At 46.7% G+C, this 24826-nt stretch overlaps 1 protein-coding gene across 1 annotated transcript in view; it reads left to right on the top strand.

Annotated features, from left to right (window-relative positions):
* The window catches only part of ELAPOR1 (endosome-lysosome associated apoptosis and autophagy regulator 1), a 77372-nt gene that overhangs the window by 37354 nt on the left and 15192 nt on the right, over nucleotides 1–24826 (top strand). Inside the window, exons 4-14 of the mRNA XM_040232152.1 lie at nucleotides 4290–4437; nucleotides 4898–4978; nucleotides 5590–5695; nucleotides 5827–5976; nucleotides 13004–13092; nucleotides 16898–17075; nucleotides 17771–17899; nucleotides 18573–18663; nucleotides 21350–21455; nucleotides 21712–21849; nucleotides 23501–23764. Of these exons, the coding sequence (XP_040088086.1) occupies nucleotides 4290–4437; nucleotides 4898–4978; nucleotides 5590–5695; nucleotides 5827–5976; nucleotides 13004–13092; nucleotides 16898–17075; nucleotides 17771–17899; nucleotides 18573–18663; nucleotides 21350–21455; nucleotides 21712–21849; nucleotides 23501–23764 (1480 nt within the window). The remainder of the gene's footprint in view (nucleotides 1–4289; nucleotides 4438–4897; nucleotides 4979–5589; nucleotides 5696–5826; nucleotides 5977–13003; nucleotides 13093–16897; nucleotides 17076–17770; nucleotides 17900–18572; nucleotides 18664–21349; nucleotides 21456–21711; nucleotides 21850–23500; nucleotides 23765–24826) is intronic.

Genomic DNA, 24826 nt, shown 5'->3' with positions numbered 1-24826 from the left:
AGTTTCTCTTATACCCAAACAATCAAAAGGATAAAAAAAATTAATTGTATTACACCTGAATTTTTAAAGGTTAGAGCAATGTCTCCCATTCCTATACTTAAATACCCTAGAAACACCATTGTCTGAGCCAGGCAGCAGGTCTTTTAACAGTCCAATGTCTATGTTATTTTAGAGTTCAGTATTACGAGTCAGAGAGCTTCCCCAATGGCTCAATGGTAAAGAATAAGTCTACAGTGCAGGAGACACAAGAAGACACGTTGTTCAGTCTCTTGGTCGGGAAAATCCCCTGGAGGAGGAGTTGGCAACCTACTCCAGTATTCTTGCCTGGAAAGTCCCATGGACAGAGGAGCCTGGTGGGCTATAGTCCATAGCATCACAGAGTCAGACCCGACTGAAGTGACTTAGCACGTATGCATGCAAGGTGGAAATGAGATGATACTTGGAAAGATTTGGAGCAATTCCTGGCATTAGAAATCAATCAAGACAGATTGTTATTATTAAACATGAAATGATCTTCACTAGGAACAGCTCTGACAAAAGTCAGAATTGTAATGCATTTTGCAAATGTAACCCATTTATGGCATCCTTTTAATTATTCATCCACCTTCAGGAGTTATTTATAGCTGATGCCATGGAGCACATCAGCTTTAAGTGCTGTCTCTTCTAACAAGGAGAAATCAATACCGTTAGGTTAGCTGGGTATCTTGAATGAGCTCAGCTGAGGCATTTTGGATATGTTTTCACTTGAAATAACACTAACTGTTGAAGAGCTGAAAGTACCATATTATTCTGACAAACACAGGGGGAAAACAGTGAACTAATCTGAGGTTCCCTTGTCATTGTTCAGTCACTCAGTCATGTCCGACTCTTTGCGACCCCATGGACTGCAGCCTGCCAGGCTTCCCCTGTCCTTCACCATCTCCTGGAGCTTGCTCAGACTCATGCCCATTGAGTCAGTGAAGAGGACTGGGAACCTTAACTGGTCATTATTAGTCATTGGCGACCAGGCCTGGTCTCAGGCAGAGTGGTGAAACAGCACAATTGTCTTTGATCACCGTCTCTTACATTCATCTGTGTAATGCCCTGAGTCCCTCTCTCGTGGCTTGGTGCTGATGACACAGAAGTGAGCAAATTAAGTTTGGTCTCTGCCCTCACAGCATCAACAAGCCAGGCAGGAAGATAAGCAATTCAAGAAGAATTAAAGTGTGATCAGAAGAGATGAGATAAGATGTTCAACCTCATTAACAATCAAGGAAATAAGATTTAACGCCCAGGGAGACACCATGTTCTATCATATCATACTAGCAACAATGTAAAATCTGACCATTCTAAACGTGGGGAGGTTGCAGGAGTTTTCTGTAGGGGGGTGTAGTTGATAACAGCTACTCTGGGGCATAACATTGCTGTAGCTAGTAAAGTTGGAGGTTCACAAACCCTGTGACCCAGTGGTTCTACCCCCGACCTTCCCCTCCACCAGGCTTTCTACTCAGACACCTGTAGGAGGAGACCAGCCAGAATGTTCCTAAAAGAGTATGCACAAAGCAAAAACTTGGAAACAACCTAAATGCCCATCAACAAGTAGCACATAAATAAATGTGGGTGAACCATAGAAAGCAATCTTATATACTAGTGAAACTGAAGGAAGAGCTTTTATTCATGTGTGAATATTGATGAATCCCATGATCACTATACATGTTGAAGAAAGAAAAGCAAGTTTCAAAAAAAAAAAAAGAAAAGCAAGTTTCAGAATCCATGAGTATGATACCATTTACACAAGTTTAAAAATATGAAAAGCAATATCATACCGTATATTGTCGAGAGATACATACATGATTAGTAAAGGGCAGAGAACTACATGGGGCTATTAAGCACCAAATTCCAGAAAGTGGTTACTTTGCATTGGAAAAAGCTTGTGTGACATAGATGGGGTTGACACTACCTAGGGGAACATGAAGGCTTCTGCTGTGTTGCATTTATTTCTTTTTTAAAATACTTGTTTGTTTATTTGGCTGCATTGGGTCTTAGATGTGGCACACAGAATCTTCACTGGGTCATGTGGGATCTTTCATTTGCCCCACCGACTCTCTAGTTGTGGCGCATGGGCTCCAGAGCTCATGGGCTCAGTAGTTGTGGAGTATGGGCTTAGTTGCTCTGCAGCATGTGGGATCTTAGTTCCCTGACCAGGGGTCCAACCCACATCACCTGCATTGGGAGGTGAATTCTTAACCACTGGACCACCAGAGAAATCCCTGTGTTGCATCTCTAAAGCAAGGTGGCAGGTCTTGGATATTTCACATATTTAAATAAAATACAATAGGATTTTACTCCTTGGAAGGAAAGTTATGACCAACCTAGACAGCATATTAAAAAGCAGAGACATTACTTTGTCAACAAAGGTCCGTCTAGTCAAGGCTATGGTTTTTCCAGTGGTCATGTATGGATATAAGAGTTGGACTGTGAAGAAAGCTGAGCGCTGAAGAATTGATGCTTTTGAACTGTGGTGCTGGAGAAGACTCTTGAGAGTCCCTTGGACTGCAAGGAGATCCAACCAGTCCATCCTAAAGGAGATCAGTCCTGGGTGTTCATTGGAAGGACTGATGTTGAAGCTGAAACTCCAATACTTTGGCCACCTGATGCGAAGAGTTGACTCATTGGAAAAGACCCTGATGCTGGGAAAGATTGAAGACAGGAAGAGAAGAGGACAACAGAAGATGAGATGGCTGGATGGCATCACCGACTCAATGGACATGGGTTTGGGTGGACTCCGGGAGTTGGTGATGGACAGGGAGGCCTGGCATGCTGTGGTTCATGGGGTGGCAAAGAGTCAGACACGACTGAGCAACTGAACTGAACTGAACTGTGATCGTGAGAGGGAAGCAGTAAGAGCTGAGTGCACACGTAGCACAGGCAGGTCAAGGAAGAATCCTCAGATTAGGTGACATTTATTCTGAGACATGAGCAGGAATTCAATAGGTGGAAGGAGGAAGTTCGTTGAAGGAGAGAACAGTGCATGGGAAGACCCAGAGGTGAGAGAAAATTTCACAGAACAATTGAAAGAAATTCTGTAGGGTGAGTATAGCGAGTGGGAGATAGTTTATAAACTATCCTGAGGGCAACAGGGAGCCACAGACTGAGTGCGACCGGGGGCAACACAGCCACAGTGTCAGGCAGGGGAGCGATATGGGCTGATTTTCATTCTGGACGCTCCCTCCAGCCACATTGTGGAGAAGGGATTGGAGGAGGCAAGACGATGCTGGGAGGTGGGTTGGGATTGATTCATAGCTGAAGGGTATATGGGGAGGAAAACGAAGAGCCCTTGGGTAGGGTAGACAGAATAGAGATGCTTAGAAAATAAAAACAACATGCCTTCTCCCTTCCCATAAAACCAGTTCCTGCTGCTGCTGCTACTGCTAAGTCGCCTCAGTCGTGTCCGACTCTGTGCGACCCCACAGACGGCAGCCCACCAGGCTCCCCCGTCCCTGGGATTCTCCAGGCAAGAACACTGGCGTGGGTTGCCATTTCCTTCTCCAATGCATGAAAGTGAAAAGTGAAAGGGAAGTCGCTCAGTCGTGCCCGACCCTCAGCGACCCCATGGACTGCAGCCCACCAGGCTCCTCCGTCCATGGGGTTTTCCAGGCAAGAGTACTGGAGTGGGGTGCCATCGCCTTCTCCTAGTAGCATCTAAAAGTGGACATTAAAAACAAACAAACAACCCAAACAAACAAAAAACAGATGGATTAGACTGGATAGATTTCTGAGTTCTACAAAACAGCTTTATCTACTTTCTTTGACAGCTTTGAATTAGGCAGACCTGGGTTTGAATCTCAGCCCTGTCACTTGCTGGCTGTGTTATATTGGGCAAGACACTCAACAAGCCTCAGATTTATATCCATTAAATGGGGACAAAATTGCACTTCCTCTTACTCATAAAAAGAAATCATGAACACAAAATATGTAGTTCATTATCTGGGAGATAATAAGCAACCAATAAATGTTATCTACCCCCCCACCCCCCACTCCTCACCTGAACAATATTGCCTGCCGTCTATCTTCTGGGTAGTTCTGTATAATGCAGGAGTGCACCTACCTGACTTCCTCTTGGCTGTACCTCCAGGCTCCTTGACCTAGAGGTCATTCTTCACTGAGCATTTTCAGGTGTATGTAAGCTTCTGCTTATGAATCACCAGTCTGAAATTCTGCAGAGACCTAGCAGGACATGAGATCTGAGATCGCGCAAGCCCTGGTGGGCTGGCCTCCTGACTGTGACCTTGGCTCCTATTTCCTCACAGGTCCAAGTGGGTTCCACTGGGAGACTATATCGCCTCCAACACAGACGAGTGCACGGCCACGCTGATGTATGCCGTCAACCTGAAGCAGTCTGGCACTGTTAACTTTGAATACTACTACCCAGACTCCAGCATCATCTTCGAGTTTTTTGTAAGCCCCTGACTGGGGGGCAGGGAGGCGGGGGGAGGTGGGAAGGTGGGAGGTAAAGACCCAGATGCATTTACAGAAATCACACACAGTCCTGCTTGGGAAATTTTCACAGTCATTTTTCCCTCTGGAGAGAACTGTGGTCAAATGAGCTGAAGCTTCAAGAGTTAAAGAAAAGATGGAAGTCAGAGGACCCTGGTGTGGAACAGTACAGTCTGGGAGAGTCCTAGGTGCTTTCCCGTGTTCCGACATGAAAATAGCTCTGAGTTCTGCAAAATTTCTTTAGTGTCAATGTACTGACAGCCTGTGTGTGTAACTAGCTCCTGCCCTACTTCAAGGCTCATGAGTTCTGAGCTGTCTTTCTCCCATAAGAGGGGCCCTGTGGAAGGCTGGTGCTTTGTGGGGTAAGACACTTGTTTCCTTAGAAAGCTAAGACTCTGATCTCAAATTCCTGCTGCCTCAGGTTCAGAATGACCAGTGCCAGCCCAATGCAGATGACTCTAGGTGGATGAAAACCACAGAGAAAGGATGGGAATTTCACAGTGTGAGTATCAGAGCAGCCTTCTCCCTAGAGACCCCCAGGGACCAAGGGCCTCTCCCTAGAGACCCCAGAAAAAGGACCAAGGACAAAGGCCTCTTCCTCCCAGTCTGGGCCTCCACCCTTCTCTCCTTGGAGGGCAGGAGCCTGACAACATAAGGATGCTGTAGCTTCTCTCCTCGTGAGTTGGCATAATATGGGTGTGAACTGACTTGCTCCTCTGGCTTGACCCCAAGGACCAGAGCTCTGCAGGTTTAAAGGGCCCAGTTTCCTGGGGCTGGGCATGGATAAACAGAACCAGAGAAGAAAAAGGAGGGAGATTCCGCCTTGCTGTTGTCAGTATCTTGAGGTCCCTTCATTGGTCTCACCGCAGAAATGCTCATGATATATGTGATTGAGGGAGACAAGGGAGAGGACATTGAGAGAGTTGGAGGCTTCAAAGGAGAGAGGAACTGAGCCAAGAGGGCAGAAGGGCAATGCTGAGGAGGCAGAGGGAGAGGAGCAGAACAGGAGTTGCCATGCAGGCTGCGACAGGAGGGGTCCCCCCAGGAGGCTGATGCAATGGACCAGCAGCATCTGTCTCTGTGAGTGAACTCTTTCCTGTTTGTGGTTTTTAGGTCGAGCTAAATCGAGGCAACAACGTCCTCTACTGGAGAACCACAGCCTTCTCAGTGTGGTCCAAAGTCTCCAAGCCCGTGCTGGTGAGAAACATTGCCATAACAGGTATGGACTGTAGACAGTGGGGGTGGGTCTGGGGTCTGATGCTGACTTCTGCAGGGAGGGTGGGGTTAGTCTCCACGGCCCTCAGTCTCCAGGCTCAGTCCTTGCCTTTCTGTGTTGTTCTTCCTCCCCAGGGGTGGCCTACACTTCAGAATGCTTCCCCTGCAAACCTGGCACGTACGCAGACCAGCAGGGCTCCTCTTCCTGCAAACTATGCCCAGCCAACTTTTATTCCAATAAGGGAGAAACTTCCTGCCACCAGTGTGACCCTGACAAATATTCAGGTGAGGGCAGGAAGAGTTTGGTGTTTCGGGAGCGTTGGGGGGTTGGAGTGGGGGGAGGTACCAACATATATACAGAGGTGAACAGGAAGTGGAGCCATCCTTTCGGCCAAGCTGAAGATGATTCTTCTAGAGCCCTTGCTTTCTGGGCCCTGGAAGAGCCTGGCTAATCTACCAATCACTCTTGAAATGAAATCATTCAATAAGTATTTATCAAGCTACTACTATCTGCCAGGCCTTATTCTGGGTGTTTGGAATACATCAGTAAACAAATTAGACAAGGATCCCTATCTTCATGCCCTTCCCTGGTAGCTCAGTTAGTAAAGTATCTGCTTGCAATGCAGGAGACCTGGGTTCGATTCCTGGGTCAGGAAGAGCCTCTGGAGAAGGGAATGGCAGCCCACTCCAGTATTCTTGCGGAGAATTACATGGACAAGGAGCCTGGCAGGCTGTAGTCTATGGGGTTGCAAAGAGTCGGACACAAATGAGCGACTAACATTTTCACTTTCTGTCTTCATAGAATTTACATCCTGGAATGTAAATGGAATAAGTAATAACTATAATAACTAAATAATAAATATGTAATAAAGTATATTGTATATTAGACAGCAAAAAGTGCTGGGTACCACAGGAAAAAGAAAAAGCAGCTCAGAATTAGAGGAATTAGCTAGGGAAAGGGGTTGCAATTGTTTTTTGTTTTTTAATATAAAACCTTAAATAAGATTATAAATATTATATACAGTAGATAAAGAGGTATAAATTTATGTTTTTAAATTTATAACAATTATTATCAGTTAATTTAGAAGAGCCATGAGGTTGTATTGATGTGTAAAACATTTTGATAGCAAGAAGCTATAATCTTTTATCCACTGAACTCAAAGCATCCATTGAATTTAAAGCAGCCCTTGTCAAAAAATCCAGGGTTCCTTGGAACATAGTTTGAAAACCACTCCTCTTAAGGAAGATAAGATGACAGCGAATAGCAGCCTATTTCTGCAGTCCCTGGATAACTTCCTGAAGCAGCCCAACTTGAGAAATGGAACCTGGCTACTTGAGAGGATCTTGGGAGCAGCAGGGATCTGGTATAAGATGGGCAGTGTCCCCAGAGGGCCCTGTGCTCAGACAATAGCCCAGGGACCAATCTCCAAGGCAGGTTCTGAAATAAACAGATAGGGAGAGAGAAAGAGTCCTCTCCCTTCCCCTGCAAATGCTCATAACTATTCCAGTTTTCCTTTTTCACACAGAACTAAATACAAATCCAGGCTCCCCTGATGGCTCAGTGGTAAAGAACCTGTCTGCCAAGGCAGGAGATGGAGGTTTGATCCCTGGCTTGGGCAGACCCCCTGGAGAAGGAAATGGCAACCCACTCCAGTCTTCTTGCCTGGAGAATCCCATGCACAGAGGAGCCTGGTGGGCTATTGTCCATGGGGTGGCAAAAGAGTCAGACACATCTTAGGAACTAAACAATATACATAAACTGAGCTCAAGGCCCTCTCGTAAGCAGACCTCCCCTCATCTTTACACAGACACACCCGCCCTTCACACATGCATTACAGTACATGTTTGCTCAGCCAAGACCAGCCAATGACCTTGTGAACTGCTTATTTCTACACCAATCCTAAAACAAAAGTCCTATTTATCTACTCAGATCTTGCCCAATGAGTGTAGGTTTCAGCAACAACAGAGATATTTAGCTCTTAGGGGAAGTTTTTATCTTTAAGTCTAAATTCCTGTTTTTTCACTTGAATTTCTTATTTCTCTTCCCTGATCTGACAATAGCAGCCTTTGTTAGTCATTTTTTCCAGCTCCCTTTCCAGCCCCACTGTGGTACAGGATTTGAAGGGCAAGGTGGTTCTAGAAAAAATGCCTATGGGTGTTTCGATCAATGCTATGTAAATGGATGTGTATCCACAGAGCTGTTATGAAAGTATTACTTTGGGAGTTTATATTCATGCCATCTAGTCTTCTTTTGCCATTGATTTCCTTTGACTGAAAAGTGAGTTTTTACTATGAAGAATATGTCCAACTCAGGGGTACAAAGAGCATTGAATTTCTTGGGGACTTGATTCTTCCAGAATACAGAGTCAGTGGGCGATTTCAAAAATGTGAGTATGATGAGAGCCTATGGTGGAATGTGCATGAAGGGGGTGACAGGAGGCCCCGTGACCAGCTCATCTTTCATTTGTAAATATGTTCCGAGTGCTCAGCAGGCTGAGTGCCAGGGCTTGGGCTGGGGTTAGAGCTGGAACCTGCCCTCCAGCTTATGTCAAAAGTGGAAACGTGGTTTATTCCTCAGTACAGGAGGTGCTGAAATAGGAGTGTTGAGTGTCACGTGTGGTGGAAGCAAAAGAGGGGAGAAGTCAGTCCTCTCTGGGGAGGGAGGAAAGGTGCGTTAGGTGTGGCCTTGAAAGATAACTGTTTTGAAAGATGAGTTGGTGATTTGATGGAGGCAGGATGTTCTGGAAGGAGCCATGGCCAGAAGGCTCAGGGATCCAGGAGTAACTCAGTATCACTGGAGCTTACGGGAGAGAATTAGCATCGAAGGCTAATAGGTAGGCAGGGAACAGGTTATGGATGAACCCTGCTGTACCACTGCCACAGAACTGGGATTTGATCCTATCGGCAGTGAACTTAAAACTGGAGAATGACATAATCTGGCTTGTACTTTTGAAGTCCACTCTGGTTGCCATTTGGAAAAGGTATGAGGAAAGGAAGAGCTGGAGACAGAGACCACAATAAGATTTCTTTCAGCAAATATGGCGCCATTGGCCACATCCAGGAGCTAGAGTGAGGAGGAGTGGATGGGGGTGGAGATGTCAAGGTCAAAGCCATGATGAAAAGTGTCTTTGTTACTGATAACTTAAATTTCATAACTAGGGTTAATTCCTTTGTGTTATGTTCAATACTAGGGACTCATTTCCTAGTAGAATAGCCTAGTGTTTCAGAGCATGGGCTCTAAGAACGAAATCATTACAGGCCAAATCCCTGCTCTACCACTTACTAGCTGTGCCACCTTGGGCAAGTCACTTGCCTGAGCCTCAGTTTTCTCACCTCTAGAATGGGAATGATAATAATTGTATCTGCCTCATAGTGTCATTGTGTGGATTGATGAAAGCAAAGAATTTAGAACACTGTCTGGCATGTAGTAAGAACTAGTTTTATTTATTCATTTGCATTAAGGCCTGTCCCAGCAGTCTTCTACTGTGACAACACTCTGGGTATAGGTAACAATAATAAGTCACTGGTACAGCGCTTTACAGTTTACAAAACTATCTCATTTATTACTCATAGCACAGTGCAGGAATGACTTCCTCATTTACAAATGAATAAACAGAAGCTCAGAAAGTTTCCCTAGTGGCTCAGTGGTAAAGAAAAGAAAAGAAAGTGAAAGTGAAGTCGTGTCCGACTCTTTGTGACCCCATGGGCTGTAGCCTACCAGGCTCCTCTGTCCATGGGATTTTCCAGGCAATAGTCCTGGAGTGGATTGCCATTTCCTTCTCCAGGGGATCTTCCCAACCCAGGGATCGAACCCTGGTCTGCTGCACTGTAGACAGATGCTTTACCGTCTGAGCCACCAGGGAAGTCCAGTGGTAAAGAAACTGCCTGCCAATTCAGGAAACTCAGGTTTGATCCCTGGGTCAGAAGATCCCCTGGAGAAGGAAATGGCAACCTATTCCACTATTCTTGCCTAGAAAATCCCATGGACAGAGGAGCCTGGCAGGCTACAGTACATGGGGTCGCAAAGAGTCAAACATGACTTAGCAACTAAACAACAATAGAGAGGTTAGGGATTTGCCCAGAGTCTGTGCTGGAGTCAGAGCTGAGTTTTGTGTTCATTAGGTACTTAAACGGTCAGGGGAAATGTTTTCTTTGGATAAAAAGGATCAGAATGAGAAGGTTATACTTCTGGAGGAGGGAAGATGACTCAAAAAGAGCAGGTGGAGCCCCCCAAAATAAACTTTATCTTCATACAGTTTTGCCCAGGGCCAATCCTACGGGAACCCACTCCAGTGTTCTTGCCTGGAGAATCCCAGGGACGGGGGGAGCCTGGTGGGCTGCCATCTATGGGGTCGCGCAGAGTCGGACACGACTGAAGTGACTTAGCAGTAGCAATCCTACAGGAATCACTTTTCATTTTCTCACCAAACATCTAGGCCAGTCTTCCAAACTTGACCAGTCCCCAGTTTTAACACCTTGATGAAACCTGAGCTAGGAAAGTGAGGTCTGGCTCAGCATTTGGGTTAATCATTTATTAAAACCAGTCTAGCAGTTGTCAGTGTGTAAACAGCTGGACCATTTTTGCTGAAACCTGAAGCTGGGGTATCAGTTTGAATAAATATTTGACAAGCAGAGAAAGGTGCTTATGTGGAACACACTTTCTAACATGTAACTTGCAATTTGCTAAATCTAATATGCAAGGTCCTGGGAACTGATTTGTTTTCAGCACCTCCCCCCAAATTTCTCCTGGCCGGGTCTGTCAAAACCAGGAGTCCCTGGATCCCCTTATGTTGAAATAGGCCCTTGCTTATTAACCGAGTAAATGAGCTCAGAAGACCCCAGCTGCTTCTCAGTCAGTAGCTTCCTCTCACCCAGGATAACAAGATGGGGACAGAAGAGGCCCCAGTGCAGACCAATGACATGGTAATAGGAGCTTCTCAGATCCAGCAACTCATTTGTTGCCTTGGGAAGAAAGGGCCAGTTGAGAAATAAGCCTTAACTGGAAAAAAGGGAAACTTTAATCCTTATTAAAAGTCCCATGATGGTTACCAAATAAAAAGATTTCTTATAAATCCAGGTGATAATAGTTACGAGCATTTAGCAAGTTCCTACTTACAATGTGTCAGGCATGTGCTGATTCCAGCAAGACAGATGTTACTCTTCTTGCTGTACAGGTTGAGAGCACAAAGGTTCAGAGAGGTTAAGTAACTTGCCAGAAGTGACAGCTACTAAGTGATTACGCAGGATCCAAATCCAGATCTGTCTGACTTAAAAATCTCATTCCATTCTACTAAAATCCTCGTCAAGCAATATACAGAGGGAAGGTGTCACCGTCGTCACCTGCTTACCTGCAGGCGACACAGCAGTCATACCAGGGACAGTAGCAGTCGGAGCAGTATTGTCCCGGCACTCTATAAAGCAGTGGTTTTCACTCTGGAGAAAGTGAACTCCCTGGAAATTTTTTAAAAATTGTATGAATTAGAGGATGCGGAGAAAAGGGAACCTTCTTACACTGTTGGTAGGAATGCAAACTAGTACAGCCACTAGGGAGAACAGTGTCGAGATTCCTTGAAAAACTGGAAATAGAGCTGCCATACAGCCCAGCAATCCCACTGCTGGGCAAACACACCGAGGAAACCAGAATTGAAAGAGACACGTGTACCCCAATGTTCATCGCAGCACTGTTTGTAATAGCCAGGACACGGAAGCAACCTAGATGTCCATCAGCAGATGAATGGATAAGAAAGCTGTGGTACATATACACAATGGAGTATTACTCAGCTGTTAAAAAGAATGCATTTGAATCAGTTCTAATGAGGTGGATGAAACTGGAGCCTATTATACAGAGTGAAGTAAGTCAGAAAGAAAAACATCAATACAGTATACTAACACATATATATGGAATTTAGAAAGGTGGTAACAGTGACCCTGTATGTGAGACAGCAAAAGAGACACAGATGTAAAGAACAGACTTTGGGGCTCTGTGGGAAAAGGTGAGGGTGGGATGATTTGAGAGAATAGTATTGAAACACGTATATTATCATATGTGAAATGGATCGTCAGTCCAGGTTTGATGCGTGAGACAGGGTGCTCAGGGCCGGTGCACTGGGATGACCCTGAGGGATGGGTTGGGGAGGGAGGAGGGAGGGGGGTTCAGGATGGGGAACACATGTACACCCATGGCTGATTCATGTGAATGTATGGCACAAACCACTACAATATTGTAAAGTAATTAGCCTCCAATTAAAATTAATTAATTTTAAAAATTATATGAATTAGGTATATTTTTCAGGATACAGGAAAGCAGTTCTTTTTTTTTTCAAACTCTGAAAAGTATTTGTAATTCAAAAAAAGGTAAAATCCATTGATTTAAAGAGGGATTCAGGGACTTCTCTGGTGGTTGAGTGTCTAAGACTCTGTGCTCAAAATGCAGGGGGCCCAGGTTCGATCCCTGGTCAGGGAACTAGATCCCACATGCTGCAACTAATGATCCTGCATGCCACAGCTAAGACCTGGCACAACCAAATAAATAATATTTTAAAATAAAGTTTACCATCACCATTTAAAAAATAAAGAGGGATTCAATGAAACAGTTGTTTCTATCCAGGGGTTCATAGGGTTAAAGCAAAACCAACCTAGATATAAGAACACACAGAAAGTAAAGTAAATAAAATGATAGTTCATAACATTTTTCATTAAATCTAGGTCAAGGCTTAAAGAGAGCACTATAAATACTGTGGGTGGAGACAGCGGAAAGAGTGGGATTAAACCATCACTTTATTTGTGTAGGATGGTTGAATGGAGAAGAGGAAATGCAGCAGTGGGAGGCCTTCATTCTAGGCACATATTAAGAGAAAATTCAGAGACACTGTCCTAAGCTTTCCTATGTTTTGCTTCAACACTTTAGGAGTAGAAAAACCACCCACACAGTCAGGGTTCTGGGGTACCTGGAAGATGACAGGTTCCAGGGAACTGGGCTGGTGGTAAGAAATCTGCAGATGCTCCTTCTGGCCACCTTCCTCCTTAATGGTCCTCTGGCCAGCCCGCCTCCCCTGCCCTGCTCCACAGTGCAGGCCCAGTGGTTTCTCATCAGCATCAGGGAGGGCAGCAAAGCGGATATCTGAACAGGTCTTCAGGGACTGGAAATGAAGCCACTCAGGCAAAGGGAAGGTGTGTGTGCAGCACTGTCTACTTTCTGCAAGATCTGTGCTGTGCTTCACCCCAGGGTCTGGGGTGTTATAGCATCGTGTGCAAGTGGTCAAGAGCTCTGCTTTCTTCACTTCAAATATTTGTCCTTGCTTCTGCCATTTAGAGAAAGGATCCTCCACCTGCAAAGCACGGCCAGCCTGCACAGATAAAGATTACTTCTACACTCACACGCCCTGTGATGCCAATGGAGAGGTGGGTAGCACGGTCTTGGGACCCCTTTGCCTGCCCCTTGTGCTTTGCCAGATTTGCAGCTCTACAGTCAGTGAAGCTGTCACCTGAGAAAACCCCCAAGACCTCTGCAGTGACCCTGGGGCCAGTGGGGAGACAAAATGAGATGACCTCACTCATTTTCTGATCAGAGACTGTTTTTGCTATATTTGTTCCACTGCTCACTCACATATGTTCTGCTTTTAAAAAATGCTTTCATTTTGCCTGGTTTCTTCCATTTGCTTCATTCCCTGGGCAATGACTGCCTGTCCATACATACTTATTTCTTCTTTCTCGTCAGACTTGTCCCCTCGGCACTGCTCTTGTACGCTGGTATAGGGGGTGATTCCTGTTTCCTGGCTCACCGGAGAACCGCCTGATTTATTCTGTCTCTGCCCGTTTCCTCTCCCCTGCAGGCTTTCTGCCTCAGAAAGACTTTCCTTTGTACTCTGCTCCACCAGTGAGTCAGCGGGCATTTTTGAGTATCAGCTGTTGCCCTGTACTCCAGTCAGGGAACCCGAGATGAATAAGATGGGCTTCTGCCCTGAGGAGGAGAGGAGAAAGATGGTGGGGAGGAGAAAGCTGATGGGGAAAAGAAAGATGGTGGAGAGGAGAAAGATGGGCCTGACTGTATGCAGGGCACTGGGGGAACCCGGAAGAGGAGTGACCAGGTTGGAGGGTGGGGCCAAGGCAGGTCTTTCAGAGGAGGTCATTAGTTCCTGGGTACAGCCAGGTCCTGTGCTGGGCACTAGGTAGGCAGCAGTTCACAGAGCCAAGGAAACATCCACTCTCATGGCACTTACTTTCTGTCGGGGAGCGAGTGAAGGGAGAAACAACAGATAAACCAGAAACAGATCAAGAATCCCTCTTTTTTGGATTACCTTCCCATTTAGGTCATCACAGAGCACTGAGTGGAGTTCCTTGAGCTATACAGTATGTTCTCATTAGTGATCTATTGTATACATGGTATCAATAGTATGCATATATAAATCCCACACTTTCAATTCTTCCCCCCTTCTCTTTCCCCCTTGGTATGCATACACTTGCTCTCTGCTTCTCTATATCTCGGTCTCTATTTCTGCTTAGAGAGGGTAAGGATGACCTCTCTTAGCAGAGACCTGAGTCAGGTGGAGAAGAGCCAGAGTGCTCCCCAGGCAGGGAATGCAGCAGGTGTGGAGGAGGCAGGCAAGTGCCTGGAAACTTTGAGGAAGTGAGCAGGGATGGCTCAAGGGCACAAGTGGTGGGGTCTGCCTTAGATCAGCAATTCTGGATGAACTGTCCTGTCTGTATCCCTGAACTAGAACCTCCCAAGAAGACAGGAGTAGGGAATTCTGCGTCATTAAGCACTAAGCATGTGGTTGGCTATTAGGGTGCGTACATGTTTGCTGGCTGGACAGCTGGCTGAATTCTCTTTCTGCTAATTAAGTGTGGGATGAAGTCTGGTCCTTAACGGCGATTGTTCTTATAGTTATCTCTTACCGCCTGTGTACTGGCTGGCCCCATTCTCATTTTTTGAGCAAAATCCCCTTCCCCAGCAGCCAAGCAAAATGATTAATCCTATCAGGTGTACCTTAGCCCCAGTTCTGAAGTGTCTGGTGTTCTTCATGACCTTGTAAGGAATTACTGTCATTTTCTTGGTCTCAGTTGACCCACTAATTAAGAGGACAATCTGCTCCTCTTCTCCCTCCAGGATATGTGGTTGATTGTGGCTGTCTTTGCTTCTTCTGCCCCATTCTTTCCCCTCCTGGTACAGGCAAGGGACTTCTAGATCCATAGTGTGCTCTGATGCTTGCAAGCCTGGGTGTCTGCCATTCCCTGATCACCTTGGGGGCCTATAGATGAGTGGGACCAGAGCCGGTGCTCACACCTTGCAGCCCAGCCACAGCACAGCTCAGGGAGGAACGCTGCAGTAGACATGGTCACCAGGAGTGTCTTATGGGAGTGTCAGCCCTCAGGCCCGCGCTGGTTCTGCTCAGTCCGGAATTCCACTTTGTTTCTTAAGCTGTATTTTAAAATCAAAGGACTCCTGCGATCGCCTTTACGGCCTTTGCTGTGCCTCAGTGGTTTCTCAGGGACTGGGATCGCTGATCCACTGGGGCTGCTGAGTGTGCTGCTCCAGGAGGTGGCCCAAATCATCCAGCTCCCCAGACCCTTCTCTATATAAGACTCAAGGAGATGAGCTGGGTGAAATAAACTTAGGTCACTAGTCTGGATCTCCGGTCACTGACTGCTCTTTGCACAGAGAAAGGCTGAGCTGAGCAGGGGCACAAGGACAGCCCAGGGCTCGTCTTCAATGAAGGCAACATGAGGCCCTTTCAAGACATTGTCAAGACCTAATCCTGAGTAAAATGGACTGATGCCTTGTTCACCCAACTTCTTACATATATGGTATTATACATAACGCATTTGCATCATCACCTCGGTGCAATCCTTTTGTCTCTTGCCCAAGGACTACACAGGAAGCCTGACATTGCCCAACCTCACCCCTGACTCACCAGGGGCCTGCTGCAGTTCATCTGCTCTTCTCTAGCTAATGCCTCCATCGAAAGACTAGGGATGGTCCTAGTAAGTGACAGATACAGTGCTTCTCTTGTTCACTGACTTGGAGGCTGATCAGTTCTCTTGCCTTTTTCCCTCAGGTTTTTTGAGATATAATTGACACATATCATTGTGGAAATTTAAGGTGTACCAGTTGATTTGATACACTTAAGTACTGCAAGATGATAACCTACATAGAACTAGCTAACTACCATCAGGGCACATAATTACTGTTTCTTTTTTGTGGTGAGAATGTTTAATGTCTACTCTCTTAATAGCTCTCAAGTATATAATACAGGATTATTAACTCTAATCACCATGCTAACTCTAATCACCTGTACCTTAGATCCCCAGAATTTTTTGATCTTATAACTGGAAGTTTGTACTCTTTAACCAGCCTCATTGCTCTTGCCTTTATGTCCCAGAGAACACAGGGTTCATACCCCCTTGGGGGATTGTTACTATGGTGCCCTTGCTAGGGTACTTCCCCACTGGCTCAAGCGGTAAAGAATCTGCCTCAATGCAGATTCTTGACTTGGGTTCAATCCCTGGGTCAGGAAAATCCCCTCGAGAAGGAAATGGCAACCCACTGCAGTACTCTTGCCTGGCAAATCCCATGGACAGAGGAGCCTGGTGGGCTACAGGCCATGGTGTCACAAAGAGCTGGACATGACTGAGCATGCACGCAGTGCAGTGCAATGCCCTTGCTAGACGGTGAGCTAGCTCCCTGAGGGCACAGGCCACATCCTTCATCTCTGAGTCACATGTTTTATTAGACTTTCTATAGATGTCTACTGAATAAGTGAAAAAGCAAAGAAAGTACTTCGAAGACAAATTGGGACACCTGAGCCGTCCTCTATTCCCCCGGGGGTTACCTAAGCCACTTCTACTCCATGCCTTTTTGTGTTCTGGGATTTTCACCAGCTGCTTTTCCTGTGACATTTTAGTATTAATAATGAGATTCTACACTGGAATTAGGGCTTTCTCTGGAGGAAACTGGTCTCCTCTTCCCATCCAACACACAGGCCTATCTATCCCTCTTCATCCCAGTCCATTTGTTCAGCAGATATTCACCGAGCATGACCATGTGCCAGGCACTAAGCAATGTGCCTGGGATACACTGGTGACCCAAACCAAGTTCCCCACCCTGCTGGAGCTTTCATTAGTGCCCAGAATCCCCCCATCCTCAAGGCAACTTCCTAAAGATGTGCTAATGCCACACAGCAGGCTGAGACGGGCTCTGTTTCTGCAGACACAGCTCATGTACAAATGGGCCCAGCCAAAAATCTGCGGCGAGGATCTGGAGGGCGCAGTGAAGCTGCCTGCCTCTGGCATGAAGACCAGCTGCCCACCCTGCAACCCAGGCTTCTTCAAGACCAACAGTAGCACCTGCGAGCCCTGTCCTTATGGCTCTTACTCCAATGGCTCCGGTAACCCCTCTCCCATCCCACTCCCTGCCTCACTCCATTCCCATGCCACACATATGGGTGGGCCACATGGGCACTCAGCATGTCAGCTGAACTCACACCATGTCCTTCCGAGGGAGGCAGTAAGGGCCAGGCCACCTCTGAGGACCACATTCAGAAGAGAGGTCAGCACAGGCCCTGCCTGTGGGCCCACTTGAGAACTGCCTGTCTCCCCCCTCATTCCAACTGCGAATGTGACTCAGGCCTGAAGGGGCACACTCCTCACAGCAGAGGCTTCCAGCATGTGGCAGGGATGATAGCCAGAAAGTTTGGGGAGCTGGGATGGCCACCTTGACACAATCAGAATTTGCGGGAGAGGAGCTGGGGGGATCTGGATACCTATTAATGTGAAGGCATTTGCTGATGACAATGTGGCAAATAATATGAACTATCTGTATGAGACTTGGAGATACACTTAAGCTTTGAAATTAATAACTTGATGGGCAAGTACTGGGATATGGAATGAAGGGTCAGCCTTTACACCCCAAGTTGGCTAAACACATTGTCAGAATGGTTTTGAGTCAGCTTGCTGTTAACTGTGCTCAGCAACACCTCTGTGGGGCTGCCCACCACTGTTGCCACTTGTCTGGGCAACCACAGCTCCAGTCAGGGTGGCAGCAGCCTTCCTGCTGAATGCATGGATCTTGTGGCTCCCCCAGATTGTAGCCACTGCCCAGCAGGGACCGAACCTGCCGTGGGATTTGAATACAAATGGTGGAACACGCTGCCCACGAACATGGAGACGACCGTCCTCAGCGGGATCAACTTTGAGTACAAGGGCATGACAGGTAACTACCTCCCCCCACCATGAGCTCTCGGCTAGCTGCCCTGCCAAAGGCGTTCTTCCTAGCTCACAGTTCTTCATAACAGTGGTGTCTAGAGAAAAATGAGCTGATCGTGCTCACACTCCTTTGAATGCTCCACTCTCCATGAACAAAGAACATATATTCTGCAAACTTTAGCTTTAGAGACAGAACTAGAAACAATACACACGCTGCAGAGGTCTTGCTCTGAGAGTTTCAGAGTTTTTGACCAAAGTAGCCTGAGAAGTCGGAGAAGGCAATGGCACCCCCCTCCAGTACTCTTGCCTGGAAAATCCCATGGACGGTGGAGCCTGGTGGGCTGCGGTCCATGGGGTCACTAAGAGTCGCGCATGACTGAGCGACTTCACTTTTGCTTTTCACTTTCCTGCATTGGACAAGGAAATGGCAACCCACTCCAGTGTTCTTGCCTGGAGAATCCCAGAGACAGAGGAGCCTAGTGGGCTGCCGTCTATGGGGTCGCACAGAGTCGGACTCGACTGAAGCGACTTAGCAGCAGCAGCAGCAGCCTGATAAGTAACATAGTTTGTGTTGGGTGATGGTTCTGGATGCCTCAAAGGATGGTGTTATTTTTCTTCCAGAGTGTCATCTGGGTGCACATTTGCCCTGGACACTAACTCATATCCTTCTCCTTTTCCAGGCTGGGAGGTGGCCAGTGATCATATTTATTCAGCTGTTGGAGCTTCAGACAATGACTTCATGATTCTCACCCTGGTTGTGCCAGGATTCAGGTGAGGAGCACAAACTTAAGGGGAAACCACACCACCCTTGGCCACATCCAAGTCCCACATAGCTTGGAGTGTTGTAGATGAGAGGGCTTCTGGTGTGCAGAAGTGTCAGTCCAGAACAGAAAACGGAACAAGACTTCCTGGGGGTCCAGTGGTTAAGACTCTGCATTTCCAATGCAGGGGATACAGGTTCAATTCCCTGTTTAGGGAACTAAGATCCCACATGCTGTGAGGTCCAGCCAAAATTAATAAACAAATAAAAAGAAACAGTCTAAAGAACAAGAAAAGAACAGAGGAGACCACAGTAATGGTCTGATCAAGTTAACCTGAATGCTGACACGTTCTTAGTTGTTGCTGCCCACACTGATTACCTACTGCTCTCCCATACCTTCTAGCTTTTCCTACCATTTGGCCACATTCTACTCAAATTCTTCTTCCTCAAAGCATCAAATAAGATTTTAAAACCTGTAAAAAAAAAAATAGGGCCAGAAATGCCCATAGATAGTTCATCTTTCAGTGGGACAAGAAGATTGGTTTTATTGATTGATTGGTTTGGCTGCACTGGGTCTTAGTTGCGGCACGTGGGATCCCTCATTCTGGCGCACAGACTCTCTGGCTGAGGCGCCTGGGCTCCAGTCACAGCAGCGTGTGGGCTCAGTGGCTCCACAACACGTGGGATCTTAGTTCCCAAAGACCTAACTGTGTCCCCTGTATTGCAAGGTGGATTCTTAACCCCTGGACCACCAGTGAAGTCCCTGGGAGGGATTGCTTTTATTGTTATCAGTCAGTCAGTTCAGTCACTCAGTCGTGTCCGACTCTTTGTGACCCCATGAATCGCAGCACGCCAGGCCTCCCTGTCCATCACCAACTCCCGGAGTTCACTCAAACTCACATCCATCGAGTCAGTGATGCCATCCAGCCATCTGATCCTCGGTCGTCCCCTTCTCCTCCTGCCCCAAATCCATCCCAGCATCAGAACCTTTTCCAATGAGTCAACTCTTCGCATGAGGTGGCCAAAGTACTGGAGTTTCAGCTTTAGCATCATTCCTTTGAAAGAAATCCCAGGGCTGATCTCCTTCAGAATGGACTGGTTGGATCTCCTTGCAGTCCAAGGGACTCTCAAGAGTCTTCTCCAACACCACAGGTCAAAAGCATCAATTCTTCCGCACTCAGCTTTCTTCACAGTCCAACTCTCACATCCGTACATGACCACTGGAAAAACCATAGCCTTTATCCCCATCTCCCAAGAACACTTAGGATAATAAGCAATTTGTTTGCCATGAAAAAAGCCACTACAGGCAGAGTGGTACAGTATAAGGAAAACTGGACTAAAAGACAGGGCACTTGAATTTTGCCACTTACTGGCTTGGTGAACTTGGGAAGGCCACTGTGCCCCTTTAGGCTTTGGGCTCCTTGTCTGTAAAACAAAGGGATTGACAGTCTGTGATTCTGGCCTAACTCCAGCCCATCAGTTCACACCACTGAGAGGCCAGTAGCTGGGAACTAGAGGTCCTCAGAAGTCAATCACATGCCCAAAGCCAAAAAGAAAGCTACAAATGGGTTTTCAAAGCCCAAGTGAACTCTTCTGCCTGTATGTGCTTTAAAGATGAGGGGGAACCACTGAATCAGCATCCCTATCGCCAATCTGGCTTCTCCATTCCCTCCTTCAAGCTCCCTCCTATCCTGGGCACAGTGCTCAGCCACAGTACTTGCTCGAAAGGTAATAGGTTCCCTTCCCTTCCTTTACATTTCTCAGAGCTGAACAGCTATATCTTATGTTTCTGAGGGAAGCAAACTTTAGATTTTTGGGAGATAACACTCACCAAAATACTTTCCAATTTGCAAATATGATTATAGCAGTAAAGCACTTTCTAACCCCACTCGCCCCACCCTGCCATCCCCACCTATCAGACCTGGCTCTCTCTTTCCCCAAAGAAGGACCAGGCTGAGAACTTTGCTTAAAAAGCTATGAATCGAAGTACCTGCTCATTTGACCAGGGCAAAACCCCCACAGTTCAGGTGGGGATGGGGAGGGGGTTTGAACTGCTGAGTGAGTGTAGACAATTGATGTCTTATGCTAGTGGTCCTTCTTCAACCCTAACATGCACATGGATCACGTGGGGGTCACATTAAGCTGCAGATTCTAATTCAGTGGGTCTGGAGCCCACACTCTGCTAGGGAGGCTATTCAGCATTTTAGAAAGTACTTCCACATCTGTTATGCCTTTGGATCACACCACAGTGATGGGCTTCCCAATGGCGCTAGTGGTAAAGAACCCACCTGCCAACGCAGGAAATGCGAGACCTTCAATCCCTGGGTTGGGAAGATCCCCTGAAGGAGGGCATGGCAACCCACTCCAGTATCTTGCCTAGAGAATCCCATGGACAGAGGAGCCTGGCAGGCTACAGTCCATAGTGTCACAAAGAGTCGAACATGACTGAAGCGACTTGGCACGCATAACGATGGGAGGTAAATAAGAAAGATATTATCACCTTTTTACAGATAAGAAAGATAACAGTTTGGCTAGATCAAGGTCAGACAGCTAGGATGATAGAATTGGATTTAGTTCATGTTCTTTCCAACATACTCAGAACTTAGTCTTGTCCCCCAGCAGACCCTTTGCTGCCATCTGCTCTCTTCACTAAGCACTGTCTGGCCCCTGGAACCGACTTTTGATTTCTGCCCACAGACCTCCACAGTCAGTGATGGCAGACACAGAGAACAAAGAGGTGGCCAGGATCACGTTTGTCTTTGAGACCATCTGTTCTGTGAACTGCGAGCTCTACTTCATGGTGGTATGTTTTCCTTCCTTCGTCTGCTTTGGGGCTTCCAGGAAGCATGGCCCCTCTGCCCTGTTGGTGCATCAACATAACTGACACCCCTGCTTACAGTGGTTTTGCAGACAAGGAGCCCAACTATTTGTCAGCGACTGCACCATTTAATATGGGTCTAGTCCACTGTGATGGCCCCCAGGATGGCAGCGGTATGGGCACCCTCTCCCCACAGTTACCCAGCCATCATGCCTTCTTCATTTGTCTGTCTTGGGTTCAGGGTGTGAATTCTAGGACCAACAGTCCCGTGGAGACATGGAAAGGTTCTAAAGGCAAACAGTCCTATACCTACATCATCGAGGAGAATGCTACCATGAGCTTCACCTGGGCCTTCCAGAGGACAACTTTCCATGAGACAGTAAGCTCCTCCCCTTCCTCAGTGCTCAGCGCCCAGAGAGACCTCCTAACCTGGAACAATTCCTACCTTAGCTTAAGCATGCGGTCGAGTTTCAGAATCCAGTGATTAGAAGACTTGTAAGGAGTCAAGCAGAGGACTGCCTATGCCAGCCCCTGAGGAGCATCCAGCCTTGTCCAAATGACCCTGGAAACTCCTAAAACCACCTGTCCCTCCTCAGGAGACCTGTCCTGAGGATAGGATATATGTGGTACCTGACCTGGTGTACCCTGTTCAGTCCTGTTCTTGCTTTAATAATAATAACTCTGGTTTTATCTTAACTCAAAGTAATGTAAGTTCACTGGAAGAAAACTTAGAAATAAGCAAAAAAAAAAAGCAACAAGAAGAAAACCACCCATAATCCTACTACCCAGAGATAACCTAGTTAGCATATGGAGTATCTTCTATACAGTCTTTATTTCACTATAAATACTTTTTTTCTTTTATAAGGGGAAAAAAAATCTGCTTTTTTAAAAAAATATAAATACCTACTACATATTTCCCCATGGTACTGAATATTCTTATACATCATCTAAATTGTTCAGTCCTTACTTTAAAATGGCAAAAAATGCACATTAAAAGATACTGTTCAGTTCAGTTCAGTTCAGTTCAGTCACTCAGTCGTGTCCAACTCTTTGCAACCCCATGAATCGCAGCACGCCAGGCCTCCCTGTCCATCACCAACTCCCAGAGTTCACTCAAACTCACGTCCATCAAGTCAGTGATGCCATCCAGCCATCTCATCCTCTGTCGTCCCCTTCTCTTCCTGCCCCCAATCCCTCCCAGCATCAAAGTCTTTTCCAATGAGTCAACTCTTCTCATGAGGTGGCCAAAGTACTGGAGTTTCAGCTTCAGCATCATTCCTTCCAAAGAAATCCCAGGACTGATCTCCTTCAGAATGGACTGGTTGGATCTCCTTGCAGTCCAAGGGACTCTCAACAGTCTTTTCCAACACCACAGTTCAAAAGCATCAATTCTCCGGGGCTCAGCCTTCTTCACAGTCCAACTCTCACATCCATACATGACTACTGGAAAAACCATAGCCTTGACTAGACAGACCTTAGTCAGCAAAGTAATGTCTCTGCTTTTGAATATGCTATCTAGGTTGGTCATAACTTTTCTTCCAAGGAGTAAGCGTCTTTTAATTTCATGGCTGCAGTCACCATCTGCAGTGATTTTGGAGCCCCCCAAAATAAACTCTGACACTGTTTCCACTGTTTCCCCATCTACTTCCCATGAAGTGATGGGACCGGATGCCATGATCTTCGTTTTCTGAATGTTGAGCTTTAAGCCAACTTTTTCACTCTCCTCTTTCACTTTCATCAAGAGGCTTTTTAGTTCCTCTTGACTTTCTGCCATAAGGGTGGTGTCATCTGCATATCTGAGGTGATTGATATTTCTCCCAGCAATCTTGATTCCAGCTTGTGTTTCTTCCAGTCCAGCGTTTCTCATGATGTTAGGTGAGTAAAAAGAACAGGGTGCTTCTAAAGATTTTTCTCAAGTATCACAGGATAAAAAAGATTAAGTCATAGTCTGTTATTTCCAGAGCACTCAATTGCTCCTTCTCAGGCCAAGGCAGGCCAAGCTCACTCTCCTCTTGTGTCTTTGTTTCCAGGGAAGAAAGTATACCAGTGATGTCGCCAAGATCTACTCCATCAACGTCACCAATGTCATGGACGGGGTGGCTTCCTACTGCCGTCCGTGTGCCCTGGAAGCCTCTGATATAGGCTCCTCCTGCACCTCTTGTCCTGCTGGCTACTATATTGATCGGGATTCAGGAACCTGCCACTCCTGTCCTCCTAACACGATCCTGAAAGCCCACCAGCCTTATGGCGCCCAGGCCTGCATGCCCTGTGGTCCAGGGACCAGAAGCAACAAGGTGCCAGTAGCTGGCTACGCAGCCTAACTTTGCGTCTCTGAATGGGCCAGCGCAGATGGTGCCAGGTCCTGGGTGGCGTTCTTAAGGGGCTGGTATCCAAACTCCCCCTAGCACACTCCCAGGTTAGAGTCCTAGAGGAACCCATCCAGTTTGTGACCACACGTGGAGAGTTCTCAGCTTGTACTGGATGGGTTTCAGGGTCTGGGTCTCAGTCACTGACAAGTCTCATCTTCAGGTGATGGGTAATGGAAATGTGTGGCCCTCTGGTGCAGAGGGTTACTTAGCATCTGTGCAGAGACCGAAAGGGAAGCTGTCTTGGGACTTGTGGCTCAAATTCAGCCTACTTCATTCCAGCTTGTTATTGAGGGAATTTGCTCCCCCCTTCTTGGAATGGTAACCCACCTTTGCTGGAACATGTAGTTAACTGTCATTGCTGCCTCCTCTCCCAGGGCTTTCTTCTAAAGTGAAACAGCAGTGCTGTTGTCCCATGCATTTTCTGAATCTGAGAAAGTGAATCCTATGACCAGAAGTTCTTAGTTATACATTAATGCTTTTCAATGAGCTTGTATTTTACTGATCACAACCCTGTGGCTACACATTTGTAAGACACTACGCAGTCTGCAGACATTGCTCAGTTTAGCTGTGCAGTAAGTGCAGCAGTTCTGCAGATCTCTGGCAATCTTACTGGGACACCCTGGACTCTTGCCACAAACTTCCTCCCCACAGCCTCTTCTGCTGTAAAGGGAGGGATTGACCTTACAATGACCAAGAAAGGGGTTTATGTTTCAGTTTCCTATAAAGAGACTTGGAAAAAGGAATCTGGAGGTCAGTGAATTTTAAGTGGGGGAGGGTGGACAGACTTGTAGTTTCTCTTCTGCTATCCTGGGCACCCTTCTTCCACTTCAGTTCAGTTCAGTTCAGTTACTCAGTCATATCCGACTCTTTGCTACCCCAGGGACTGCAGCACTCTGGGCCTCCCTGTCCATCACCAACTCCTGGAAAGTGAAGTCGCTCAGTTGTGTCTGACTCTTTGCGACCCCATGGACTGCAGCCTACCAGGCT

This window comes from Oryx dammah, unplaced genomic scaffold, assembly GCF_014754425.2.
Source record: "Oryx dammah isolate SB20612 unplaced genomic scaffold, SCBI_Odam_1.1 HiC_scaffold_28, whole genome shotgun sequence".
Taxonomy (NCBI): Eukaryota; Metazoa; Chordata; class Mammalia; order Artiodactyla; family Bovidae; genus Oryx; species Oryx dammah.
This window is presented reverse-complemented; position numbering and strand designations above follow the sequence as displayed.